Source organism: Gadus macrocephalus, chromosome 4, assembly GCF_031168955.1.
Source record: "Gadus macrocephalus chromosome 4, ASM3116895v1".
Lineage (NCBI taxonomy): Eukaryota > Metazoa > Chordata > Actinopteri > Gadiformes > Gadidae > Gadus > Gadus macrocephalus.
In genome coordinates this window covers 34,003,832-34,016,941 of record NC_082385.1, presented here as the reverse complement: position 1 = coordinate 34,016,941, position 13,110 = coordinate 34,003,832, and the positions used below count along the sequence as shown (strand labels likewise).

At 41.1% G+C, this 13,110-nt stretch overlaps 1 protein-coding gene and 1 long non-coding RNA gene across 3 annotated transcripts in view; one reads left to right on the top strand and one right to left on the bottom strand.

Moving 5' to 3' along the window:
* The window catches only part of LOC132456517 (uncharacterized), a 77,940-nt gene extending 72,878 nt beyond the window's left edge, over positions 1–5,062 (bottom strand). The window contains exon 1 of the long non-coding RNA XR_009525507.1: positions 4,858–5,062. This is a non-coding gene — a long non-coding RNA (uncharacterized LOC132456517). The remainder of the gene's footprint in view (positions 1–4,857) is intronic.
* Positions 1–13,110, top strand: part of LOC132456510 (NACHT, LRR and PYD domains-containing protein 12-like) — a 171,830-nt gene that overhangs the window by 72,211 nt on the left and 86,509 nt on the right. The window contains exons 17-22 of one of the 2 annotated variants that reach the window (XM_060050884.1): positions 332–505; positions 1,162–1,332; positions 1,818–1,988; positions 2,528–2,701; positions 2,878–2,924; positions 5,696–6,383. In XM_060050884.1, coding sequence (XP_059906867.1) covers positions 332–505; positions 1,162–1,332; positions 1,818–1,988; positions 2,528–2,701; positions 2,878–2,924; positions 5,696–6,276 — 1,318 coding nt within the window. In that variant the 3' untranslated portion in view covers positions 6,277–6,383. Of the gene's footprint in view, positions 1–331; positions 506–1,161; positions 1,333–1,817; positions 1,989–2,527; positions 2,702–2,877; positions 2,925–5,695; positions 6,384–13,110 lie in introns of those variants that run through there. The other variant, XM_060050883.1, reaches the window with a different exon arrangement.

Sequence of the window (13,110 nt, the reverse complement as noted above, 5' to 3'; positions counted from 1 at the left end):
GGTACAGATCATATTCTTAGTTTGTTAATGATGGTATAATGTGTATGTTGTATAAGATTATTATTCTGATTATCATGTAGTCAGGCAGTAAAGTGTGGTTCAGAGTTGTTTGATAAAGTTTAATAATCACCCATTAATAAAACTATGTTTAAGTGAAGTATAATGATCATTTTTGTTTGATAATTTAACATCTGTGTGAAATGTTTGTCTTGATATTTTAAGTTCCGGGTTATTCATATTATTCTTATTTCATGTATTTAAAAAAAACTGGTTATAATTCTCCTATAATTTAATCACAGTTCCTAACAGGTTGTGTTTATTGTGTGTGAAGGCTCAATGGCTGTGATCTGTCAGAGAGATGCTGTGAAGCTCTGGCCTCAGTTCTCAGCTCAGACTCCTCTAGTCTGAGAGAGCTGGACCTGAGTACCAATGATCTGCAGGATTCAGGAGTGAAGCGGCTCTCTTCTGGACTGGGGAGTCCACACTGTACACTGGAAACTCTCAGGTCAGTTGTCAGCCTCTTCTTCAAACTGGTTATTCTAGCTTCCAGTAAGTGCTGCTCCTGCCTGATGCATTTATGTTGCTCTTTCTCTGCTGACAAAACACTCTTCTGAGGCTGCTGCCAGTGGTCGAAGCCTCCAAAACATCTCTGTAGGTTCACTCGTAACAGGAATTAAAATACACACTACAAAATATACATAAAACTAAAACATAAGGTTAATATAATATGAAAAAGATCCCTGTAAATTCATAACAACATGTTTTACTATTCTACTCACAACAGAATAAAGTTAAGTTAAGTTATAGAATAATATATAAAACATCTCTGTAGGTGTCCTATTAATGTTTAATGTATTACAGTACACATAAGAGAATATTCAGAACAATAGAACATAGAGGTAGTTTTCATTTACAATTTACAATTAGGGCATTTAGCAGACGCTTTTATTCAAAGCGACTGACATCGTTTAATACGCACATTTAAAAACATTTTCAATCTCAACTAAAGAACTATTTACCATTTCACATTGAATATATAATGAACTTTTATACACCTAATTATTTAGTATTTTTTGTTAAACTAATTAAATTCATTCATTATTGAATAAGTTAAAGGTTTATGTTATTTTACAGTTCCTAATATGTTTATTTTGTGTGAAGGCTCAATGGCTGTCATCTGTCTGGGAGATGCTGTGAAGCTCTGGCCTCAGTTCTCAGCTCCAGCTCTAGTCTGAGAGAGCTGGACCTGAGTACCAACGATCTGCAGGATTCAGGAGTGAAGCTGCTCTCTGCTGGACTGGGGAGTCCACACTTTACACTGGAAACTCTCAGGTCAGTTTTACTCAATGGTCAAACAATAACACCAAAAGGTTCAATATCAGAAGACATTCAACAGATTTACATCCAGAAAGTTTAGGTCATAAATACATTGTTTTCATAAGAATAACTCAACATATTTATATTTTTGTTGGCATGACAGTTTAGGTACACATTATATTCTTAGTTTGTTAATGATGGTATAATGTGTATGTTGCATAAGATTATTATTCTGATTATCATGTAGTCAGACAGTAAAGTGCGCTTTAGAGTTGTTTAATAAAGTTTAATAACAACCTATTAATAAAACTGTATGTTTGAGTGAAGTATAATGATAATTTTTGCTTGATAATTTAACATCTGTGTGAAATCTTTGTCTTGATATTTAAAGATCCAGGTTATTCAAATTATTTATTATTTCATGTATTTAAAAAAACTGGTTATAATTCTCCTATAATTTAATCACAGTTCCTAACAGGTTGTGTTTATTTTGTGTGCAGGCTCAATGGCTGTGATCTGTCAGAGAGATGCTGTGAAACTCTGTCCTCAGTTCTCAGCTCCAGCTCTAGTCTGAGAGAGCTGGACCTGAGTACCAATGATCTGATGGATTCAGGAGTGAAGCTGCTCTCTGCTGGACTGGGGAGTCCACACTGTACACTGGAAACTCTCAGGTCAGTTATCAGCCTCTTCTTCAAACTGGTTATTCTAGCTTCCAGTAAGTGCTGCTCCTGCCTGATACATTTCTGTTGCTCTTTTCCCTGCTGACGAAACACTCCCTGGTTCTACACAATGTCAGAACCTGTGAAGAAACGGTCTTAGCGTACCAAACACAGCAGACTTCTCCTGACTCTAACTGAACAATATCTCATTGAGGTGTAGCTATTGAGAAAGGAGCAAGTTCCTGTTTCACATCCAAGTGAAGGAAGTTCTGCTGTCTGTGATGATGTCATCTCCCCACTTCCTCTTCCTGTTCTCAGACTCTCAGGGTGACACAGCTTTGTCTCCATGAAGTATCAATAAAGCTTTTTCTTGTCCTCCAAATGGAATGAATACACTTTATAAATGTGTTTACTTTAGTACAAACTGCTCTCAACCAGATACAATAATGGTGTGTGTGTGTGTGTGTGTGTGTGTGTGTGTGTGTGTGTGTGTGTGTGTGTGTGTGTGTGTGTGTGTGTGTGTGTGTGTGTGTGTGTGTGTGTGTATGCAGGTTGTCTGGCTGCCTGGTCACACAGGAAGGCTGTGCTTCTCTGGCCTCAGCTCTGAGCTCCAACCCCTCCCATCTGAGAGAGCTGGACCTGAGCTACAATCACCCAGGAGACTCTGGAGCTGCGCTGCTCTCTGCTGGACTGGAGGATCCACGCTGGAGACTGGACACTCTCAGGTATGGAGAGGACAGCTCACCGCTCAGGGACAAAGTCTCCTTCAAGGATTCAAGCCGCTGCTGGATGAAGTGGTTTGAAGAGGCAGCTGTCATTCATGTTCTGTAGAACGTGATGAGACAGCAGATGATGAAGGTGAATGTTTCAACATGCTGCTCTCACTTTGTTTCCCCCCCAGTGTGGAGAACGGTGGAGTGTTGAGGCTGAAACCAGCTCTAAAGAAGTGTAAGTGTCTGTTTGATTCATCACATCACACACTCACTATTGAGATGGAAAGTCCATCCACACAGCAGGAGGTGACGTCCGGTCATTCACATGTGGACTTGTGTGTAGCTATGTTTCCTTGTGTTCATGTATGTCTAGTATGTTTGTTATAGGTGTGTGTACGTATGTGTACATGTCTATGTATAGTATGTATGAACCAGTTCTATGGTATCAACTAGGGATGGGCATTCGATTAGGTTGTTTTAGTCGATCGTCGGGAGAATTAATGATCAATTAGTCGATTAATCGTTAATATTTTACATTAAAATTAAAAAAATATATAGAATATAAAATATAGAAAAAAATATATATTATATATATTCAAAATGAAATGAAAATACGAATGCAGCGTGTTTTCCTCATTGGAATCTTTATTATTAGATGAACAACTCAGTTAAACCAGATCCGTTCAATTGTTATGCGCTACTCTGCTCGAAGCAACGGAGCATGCAGCTCGAAGCCGGCGCTCATAAATTTAACTCAAAATAAACACACAACCCTAGTTTCTTCCCAAAATAATAACAATAATTATATCAAAAAAACAATCATGTTATAACTTAACCAACCAGTCTACGGATTTTTGTTCAGAAAGATGAGCATGTTGACACGCTCTGGGGTCAGACGCGATCGCAGCCTGGTGACCGTCAGTCCAGCCGCCGAAAACACCCGCTCTGAGGGGACCGACTTTGCCGTGGTGCACAAATACCTCCGTGCTAACTTGGCAAGGCGGGGAAACAACTTTCCTTATCCAGGGGCTCAGAAAGTTCTTTATTTCTGCTTCGATGCTAACCTCGCCTTGAGTGGTAGGCCTATAGTGCTCCCCAAGAAGTCATTTTTTATATCATAATGGTCCCACACCAGACTTCGCCGTGGCCTTGTCCGCTTCATGATTACATCGCCGTGTTCCAATATCAATACTATCCGTACTTACTAGTCTAAGTTTGAGTACGTAGGGCGTTCCGATTCAGATCGGGCGAAAATAAGTGTACTGAAAACGGTCAAATCGCGAAGTGTGTGTACACTTTTCGTCGGCAGCCACCGTAGCTACGTAGCGGAAGAGGGCGGAGCCAGGCTGAGCCAAAGTCGGCGCATTTTCCACATAGCCTGCAGTCATTTTGTAGTTTTTATAGCTGCTAGGCGTAAAGAGTTCACCGTTCAAAGCGGGATGTATATTTCGGGGGAGGAGCCGCAAATTTAAATATTGCCCCTGTGTGGTAAAATGTTTAATTGCACACTGCATTAGTTTAATCGATGAAAAATGTACGTAATCAACGAAATTCTTAACGATCAATTAGTCGATCGTCGATTAATCCTGCCCATCCCTAGTATCAACAGTTAGTTTCCAGCCTGTATGTGAGCTCTGCTGGTTCAGTCTGTTGTTTACACAGGTATGGAGGTAGATTTGTGTCTTTATTATGCAATCAAAAATAATAGGTTTGAGAGCAAAACTTTCCTCACTGCAATCAAAAAATAGGTTTGAGAGCAAAACTTTCCACACTGCAATCAAAAAATAGATTTGAGAGCAAAACTATCGACACTGCAAACAAAAAATGTTTTATTGCAAGATAAATGAATGTGATAAAAAAAATATTAATGTGAATCCAAAAGTTTTGTTTGCAAACCCAAAAGTTTTGTTTGCAAATCCAAAAGTTTTGTTTACGAATCCAAAAGTTTTGTTTGCGAATCAAAAAGCTTTGTTTGCGAATCCTAAAGTTTTGCTTGCGAATCCAAAAGCTTTGCTTGCTGTTGAGCTGAATCTCGTGGACGGGACCTACGCCAAAAGATGTAAGACATGTCTCTATTGGCCAGTCTCGATCGGAGTGACAGCTTGGCAACATCCGAAAAGCCGCTGCCCCCCGACCGCCTCCAGAAGCAGATTGTCGGGCTGACGGACAGGGTGTTCGTTTGTGCCTCTCAATCCGCGGCGGCGGTCAACAACATCGCCCTGCTCTCCTCTGCCATGGTCTCCTTGTCGGTTGACAGGGAGGCCTACGGAATTTTCAGGGCAAGCAAGCGCGCGTACGGGACAAGCCCATAAGGCAAAGCCTAGACGGCGTAGCCTACATGAAATATAACTCCCTCTCTCGTTACTAACTGTGGATGTTAGTACGAGATTCAGCTCAACAGCAAGCAAAGCTTTTGGATTCGCAAGCAAAACTTTAGGATTCGCAAACAAAGCTTTTTGATTTGCAAACAAAACTTTTGGATTTGCAAACAAAACTTTTGGGTTTGCAAACAAAACTTTTGGATTCCCATTAATATTTTTTTTATCACATTAATTTATCTTGCAATAAAACATTTTTTGAGTGCAGTGTCGATAGTTTTGCTCTCAAATCTATTTTTTGATTGCAGTGTGGAAAGTTTTGCTCTCAAACCTATTATTTTTGATTGCATAATAAAGACACAAATCTACCTCCATACACAGGTGGATTATAATGGATGTGTATCGGAACCTTTCAAAGTCTAATATCTTTAAAAGTATGTTGACTATGGCTTAAATTATCTTATAACCTATGTTCACGAATATTTCTAAAGCTGATGATGAATAGCTTTAGAAATAGACCCGGGTCCGGGTCTATAATGAAACAACAATGTAACTATAACATCACCCCCCCCCATGTCATGCTCAGGAGAACAGAACAAGTGATGATGAAGATGAGGATGATGATGATGTTGATGATGATGATGATGAAGAATGGTTCAGCAGCTCATCATGTCTGGTTCTCCCTCAGATGCCTGTGACCTCACACTGGACCCCAACACGGCCTACAGAGAACTCTCTCTGTCTGAGGACAACAGGAAGGTGACGTGGGTTGGAGAGGACCAGTCGTATCCGGATCACCCAGAGAGATTTGACTCCCAGCCCCAGGTGTTGGGTAGAGAGGCTCTGACTGGCCGCTGTTACTGGGAGGTAGAGTGGGAAGGATTGGTTGTTATAGGAGTGACATACAGAGGAATCACAAGGAGAGGAGGGGGTGGTGACAGCAGGCTTGGAGGGAACAACAAGTCCTGGGTTCTTTATTGTGATGATGGTCGTTACTCTGCCCGGTACAACCGTACACAGACAGTCCCCCCTCTCCGCCCCGCTGGCTCCACCAGAGTAGGAGTGTATCTGGACCGGCCTGCTGGCTCTCTGTCCTTCTACAGAGTGTCCCCAGGTGGAGGAGGGTCCTCAGACACACTGACACACCTCCACACCTGCTGCTCCTCCTTCACCCAGGAGGACCTCCTCCCGGGGGTGGGGTTAGGGTGGAGGGGGAGCAGCGTCTCTGTGGTCCCTCAGCGGTTCTCTCTGATTGGGGGTCCTCAGTGAGGCCCTCCTGGGGTCCTAGGGGGGGTTAGGAGGTGGCTCAGCGTCTTAGGACCTCCTCCCGGGGGTGTTGGTATGGACCCCCTTAGGGCCCCTCCGGGGTCGGCTTCTCTCTCTCTCTCTCTCTCTCTCTCTCTCTCTCTCTCTCTCTCTCTCTCTCTCTCTCTCTCTCTCTCTCTCTCTCTCTCTCTCTCTCTCTCTCTCTCTCTCTCTCTCTCTCTCTCTCCTCCCCCCCCCCCTTGTAACCCATGCTATTTCACTCTCTCTGCTAATATATGTATATGTCAATTTATATGAATGTATATATTATAATAATATATATAATGTAGTGTGTATGGTGTATATCTATAGTATATATATATTCCCAGTATATTGTAGCGACCAGTGTTCACGTGCTACAATGTATTCCTGACGGCCGCTAACTGAAACGGTTGCCTGGAGACCGTGTTTTGTTGACGCTCCCAAAAAAAGTGGTTCTCTGCTTGACACGTAAGAAGAGCGAACATAGACTTGAAGAACGAACATAGACTTGAAGAGCGAACATATTTTTCTTGGGGACCTCTTTTGTTCAGTGTATTGAGTTCAGTGTTTTAGGTTCAGTGTTGTTATTATTATTATTATTGTGTAAATAATCTGATTGATTCTGATGGTTAGATCGTTAGATGAAAGGTCAAACGTGCCTCACTGTGTCTGTGTGTTATTCCTTTTATCAGAGTTCTATTAAGAATACAAGCCAGTCTCCTTATAACCTGGGATTGATGCACCACTACCTTGTTAGGTAACACTTTATAATAACTACACACAATTCATCATTTATTAAGCATTTTTTACCTATTTGTTAATGGTTTGTTCACCATTAGTTATTTATTGTTCATACATAACGTATCATTAGTAAAGCATTTCTTCACACAGTTATAAATGGGTTTGTTCATAGTAAATAAGCCTTCTAAAAAACTATTAAATAATGGTTTGTTCACCATTAGTTATTTATTGTTCATACATAACGTATCATTAGTAAAGCATTTTTTCACAGTTATAAATGGTTTGTTCATTGTAAATAAGCCGTCTGAAAAAGTAATTTTACCATTATTATCTAGGTACTTAGGAATGTATAAGGCCGGTTAAAACCTGGAAGTTGATGATTAACAGACTATCTAGACCTACATTTGTTCATGCCTTAAATAAAATGTTATGATTTAGAAATAGGCCTCAACTAATAGCTGGGGTGTTAATACATATGTTACAAATACTTACCAATTAGGTTATCCATGATTAATTCATGAGTTACTACGGATTAGTTGACTACATGGTGTGAGCCCATCTAAAGTGAGCACTTTCTATGCTTTACAAAGCATTTATAAATGAATTGCAAACATAACCTGGACACAAATATGTATTATTCTATTTGGACATGCCTTCAGAACTATGCCTACGGATAGTTAGTGTTACTGCATCTTTAACAAGCACTTAACACTTCAATTCATGATTAACTCATGAGTTACTACTGATTAGTTGACTATATGGTGTGAGCCCATCTAAAGTGAGGACTTGCTATGCTTTACAAAGCATTTATAAATGAGTGGCAAACATAACCTGGACACAAATATGTATTATTCTATTTGGACATGCCTTCAGAAATATGCCTACAGATAGTTAGTGTTACAGCATCTTTAACAAGCACTTAACAACACTTCAATTCATGATTAACTCATGAGTTACTACTGATTAGTTGACTATATGGTGTGAGCCCATCTAAAGTGAGGGCTTGCTATGCTTTACAAAGTATTTATAAATGAGTGGCTAGCAGATACCAAAGAGACACAAGTTAAAACAAAATATTATTTTAAGAAAAGGGAAAGAAGCTATGTGCTGAAGTGCTGAAAACGTACAAATATTTATTTTAAACTACATAAATTCTTCTTTTCAACAAAGAACACACAACAAAAAAATACAGATAAAATATGAACAGTGGTATTGTACAGAAAATGTAAAAAATACTTTACAGGAACACTTGTAAAGCATAATACAAAATGCACATAATTATTTCTTTTTCAGTGGTAGCGGCTTACCACTGGCTTTAAGCGTGTTGACTGCGTCCACTATTTCTACATCGCCTAGAATTGTCAAGGCACAGTGTTCCGCAAATGCTTTCAATTTTGTGGAATGGGTATACGTTTTCAAAGCTTCCTTGTACTGGTCTGGGGCAGCAATGGAAAGCTCGGCGATTGGTGCATTGACCACCACTGTATTACGGTCAACACCGACCTTTCGAAATGCCCCAGACATGGTTCCAAGCCTCTTGTAGCATTTAAGAATCTTTTTGTACCGGGCCAAAGCCTGCTCGGGATTCCGGGCTGCAATTAAGAGAACATACAATTAGTGCTATCTATAGTAGGAGTTTTGTCATTTATATTACTGTACTCATACTGTACTCATCTTTAACACACACACACACACACACTATCTCCTTGCACACACACACACACAACGGCAACTATGCTCAGTATGTGTTGCCGGTGAGAGGCAGGAGAAGCTACAGTGGTGGAATGCCCACACACACACAGGGTGAAGGAGCACACACACAGAGTGAAGGAGCACACATACACAAAATCTACTTCCCCACACACACACACACACACACACACACACACACACACACACACACACACACACACACACACACACACACACACACTACACTACACTATGAATCTAGTGTGGCTTGTCAGCTACACACTTAAATCTGATTTCAATCTAGAATATGAGATGACCACAAGCTATTCCTCTAAAATTCACTGTGTGAGTGCTAGAAACAATCACACAAGCAATGTCACATCATATGGGAAGAGCCAGCTTGGAGAACACAACACAGCGAACCAGGAGTGATCTAGCACCCAGGTGAGTGGAAAGTGGTGAAATTAGTATTTCTAACCTCTTTGCAGTGTTTTTTCCATTTTAACCCTCTTGGATAGCTTCTTTCTCCCTTTCCCCTTCTTCTTCCTCTTCTTGTCCCCTGAGGATGAGCTGTTGGATGACTCTGAGTCCGTACTCTTTGAACTCATCTCGGAGGAAGATGAGTCCAGTGTAGAGACACTACTGGAACCGGCAGTTGCTTTGGGCTCATCTTTTTTAAGAGCTGTTTAAAAAGATTAAAATACAAACATAAAAGTCACAACACATAATACATAACAACACATATGTGCACGCCTACAATGCACAGCCAGATCCTGCAAGTTCATGGTCCCACTTTTTCCCCCACTACTTTTTAAAGTAATTTTAACACTAATGTGAATGTTAAAACAACAATCACAATACTAATGTAAATTGTATTCGGGAGATATGCGAATAACAGGTACACAAACACACGCAGACTGAGAGTCAGACGTTCCTTTCATTAATTGATAGATGTAGCCTGCTGCCAAGCAATAGTAGTACTATTTCCGATGAAAGCAAAGACTGCCTCTTAAACCAGAACCTTACTAAGCGAAGACTTTAACATCATGAGTTTGCGGTTGTGTGTTAATAACAGCAGTTCAATAACCTGATGGACTGTGGAAAGGGAATGTGTGAATCTGATAATATGGAGGCTTTGACTTTGGCCCAAAAATCATATTCGAAGTTCGTTTGTTTGTTAATATTAATATTCGAATATTTATTAATACTATTTTGACCATTAAATGCCTTCAGTAAGACCTGGGCTGAATCTGAATACTTAGTACATGCTATTTCTGTTCAGTGTCTACTACTTCACCGTACTACAGCTATGCGTAGAACGCTTCTGAAACTCCACCGGACGTTTGGATATGACGTATCTCCCCTCAGATGCCGGCAAAATTACCTTGATAAGTTACCTGTTTTCCGTCTTGTCATCGTTGCTATTAAATTAAAAATGTCTCTTTTTACTTAATTACTTACTTTACTTTTTTAATCTCTTTTTTTCGCCGCTTTCTACGACGTCTTTCTAAGCCGCTGTTAAGGTGCGAACACACCAAGCGCGTACCTCGCGTACCATGTACGTGCGTAACGCAGCGAAAATGTTGCTTGACCATTTTGTGTCAAAAATGGTCAGATACGCGCGTACCTGACCATTTAAGGAGTCCGAGGATTAAGGAGTCCGAGGAAGGAAACCCAAACGCCGCCGTGTTTGGATGGATGATAGAGCTTGGATCGGGTTAGATTAAATAATCTCGGATATAAATAACAATAATCGGGTTAAATAACTTCACATGGTGTGTCTGGTGTGTTTCCAGCATTCGTAGTGTTGATCAGCAGAGAAATAGTCCGCCAAGACGTTGAGGTTGCTTAGCAATCAGAGACTCTGTCCATGCAAGTGAACGGAGCGTTCACTCTTCGTCATAACTATCAAACCAAACATCCTTCACATTCACCGAGCGAACATTATGAGAGTAAAATGCACATTTCTCGCTAGAAATGTTTCCATAAACGCATTTAATGGCGTAACTATGTTACTATTTCCACTCAGAATAAAGAAAGTTGCCGGCCGTGGCTGCCATGGACATGGCTGCTCTGGAGTCCGAGGTAGGAAACCCAAACGTCGCCGTGTTTGGGTGATAGAGTTTAGATCGGGTTAGATTAAATAATCTCGGATATAAATAACAATAATCGGGTTAAATAACTTCACATGGTGTGTCTGGTGTGTTTCCAGCATTCGTAGTGTTGATCAGCAGATATATAGTCCGCCAAGACGTTGAGGTTGCTTAGTAACCAGAGACTCTGTCCATGCAAGTGAACGGAGCGTTCCCTCTTCGTCATAACTATCAAACCAAACATCCTTCACATTCACCGAGCGAACATTATGAAAGTAAAATGCACATTTCTCGCTAAAAATGTTTCCATAAAAGCATTTAATGGCGTAACTATGTTACTATTTCCACACAGAATAAAGAAAGATGTCGGCCGTATGCTTCTGTCCAAGCTCACTACTCTCTGCCAGTGACGTCGGGTCAAGCTCAACGCTGATTGGCTATTGCGGCGCGTATGACCGTAAAAAGTTCAATTTTTTGAACTCCTCGCGTACATGTACGCGCGTATATGTACGCGCGTATATGTGCGCGCGTATATATACGCGCGTACATGTACGCGCCTCATACGCCCCTACAGCGAGTAAAATGTTGCTTGGTACGCATGATACGCGTGTACGCACCTCATACGCGCGTACACCCATGCTTCCCTATGGAAAAATTGCCGATTTTATACGCGTGGTACGCAGGTGACGCGTTTGGTGTGGCCGTACCTTTAGTGTCGGGTCAGCCATCTCTTCTTCGTTCGTTACCAGACTCCGGTTGCATTGTGGGATAGCGTAGGGACCTACCGTTGTATACTGTGGCGGTAGTACGCATTCTTTAACGTTTTCCATACTACACAATGCGTACTGAGCATTCGGACGCGCTATATTTGTGGTGTACTACAAAATGCATACTATAAGAATGAGTATTCGGATTCAGCCCTGGATTGGGTTTTGCGAGGTTGGTTTACCGGCGTTGCTATGGTTACCGGTCTTGCGTGTTCCAACGGTCTATTAGGTTTCTAATAAATCGCTGTCTAATCAATACTTCAGTCACTGCCTCTTCCGTGGTCATTACAATATTATGAATAGACTGCGTCAGGTAATCCGACGTCTCTCCCTCTTGGCCTGCCCATAACAGGTTCCAATATTAAGCAATATCATCCGACTGCAGACACAAATGGGCGTTCCCGTGTCGTGGGCGTTCTCGTTCAGGCAGACTAAAACGCCCCCCCCGCAGGCTGGAACGCCCCGTTCTTCTTCGTCGATCTAGTAGTATGGGCAGCATAGAACTGACGTTAGCGCCCCGTTCTTCTTCGATCTCGTAATACGGGTACGTTAGCCAGCTAGGCCTACAGTAGCTTACATTTATGTGTCGGATCTCGGCCCACACTTTGCATCAAACTTGATGCAACACGATCATTACAGGGAGGCTCCATGATCTCATGTTCATTATCTTCTGGGTTAGTATAGGTAGGGTATTACCGTATTAGGTATAAGTGAGATGTTTGATATAGTTGTTTAAGAATATGCCCAAATTAAATAATGAATAGATTAAAATAACATTTGGGACATTATGCAGTTCAAATCCAGTTACCAGACACTATGAAGGCTCAAACAGTATTTGACTCCAAGTGTTCACTTACTTTTCCCACTGTATGTTTTCAATAAAGACAAAATACAGTAATTGCTCTGTAACAATTAACCTTACAACATACATCGTAGGCACAAATGTATGTTATACATCGTAGGCACAAATGTATGTTATACATCGTATAGCATTTGTCACAAAAACAAAAAAGAAAGGAGTAATAAAATACCAGCATTTCTGGGCAGATACATTTACTACAGTAGTATGTACATTTACAAATGGAAGGGATTGCAAAAAAAGACGTCCCAAATAAAATGAAAAAGGAGTAATAAAAGAACATTATGCTAGGCAGACATCTTTTATGACAAACCTGCCATATGCAACGTTCCTCAGTACCAGGGGTGCGCTTGGCCAATTCTTTTTTGAGAAGCCTTTGAGGCGTAGCGCAAGGCCACTGCCACAGCCTGCATTGTTGTAAATCTTTCTAACCGTTATGTATATGAGATTGTCTTTATTAAGCTTAATGTCCCCTGCCAAACTGTCATTTATATATATGGAAGGATGGAGAGGCTTGATTAGTTCTCGGAATGTGTTTGAAACCCTGTTGAACACGCCAAGCATCGCCATGTCCAGTCTCAGCGTCTCTTGTACAATTTGCCTAAGGACTTCGGGTGGTAAGAATGGCCTGTCCTGTTGTGCCAGATTGGAGCGTGTGGCTGAG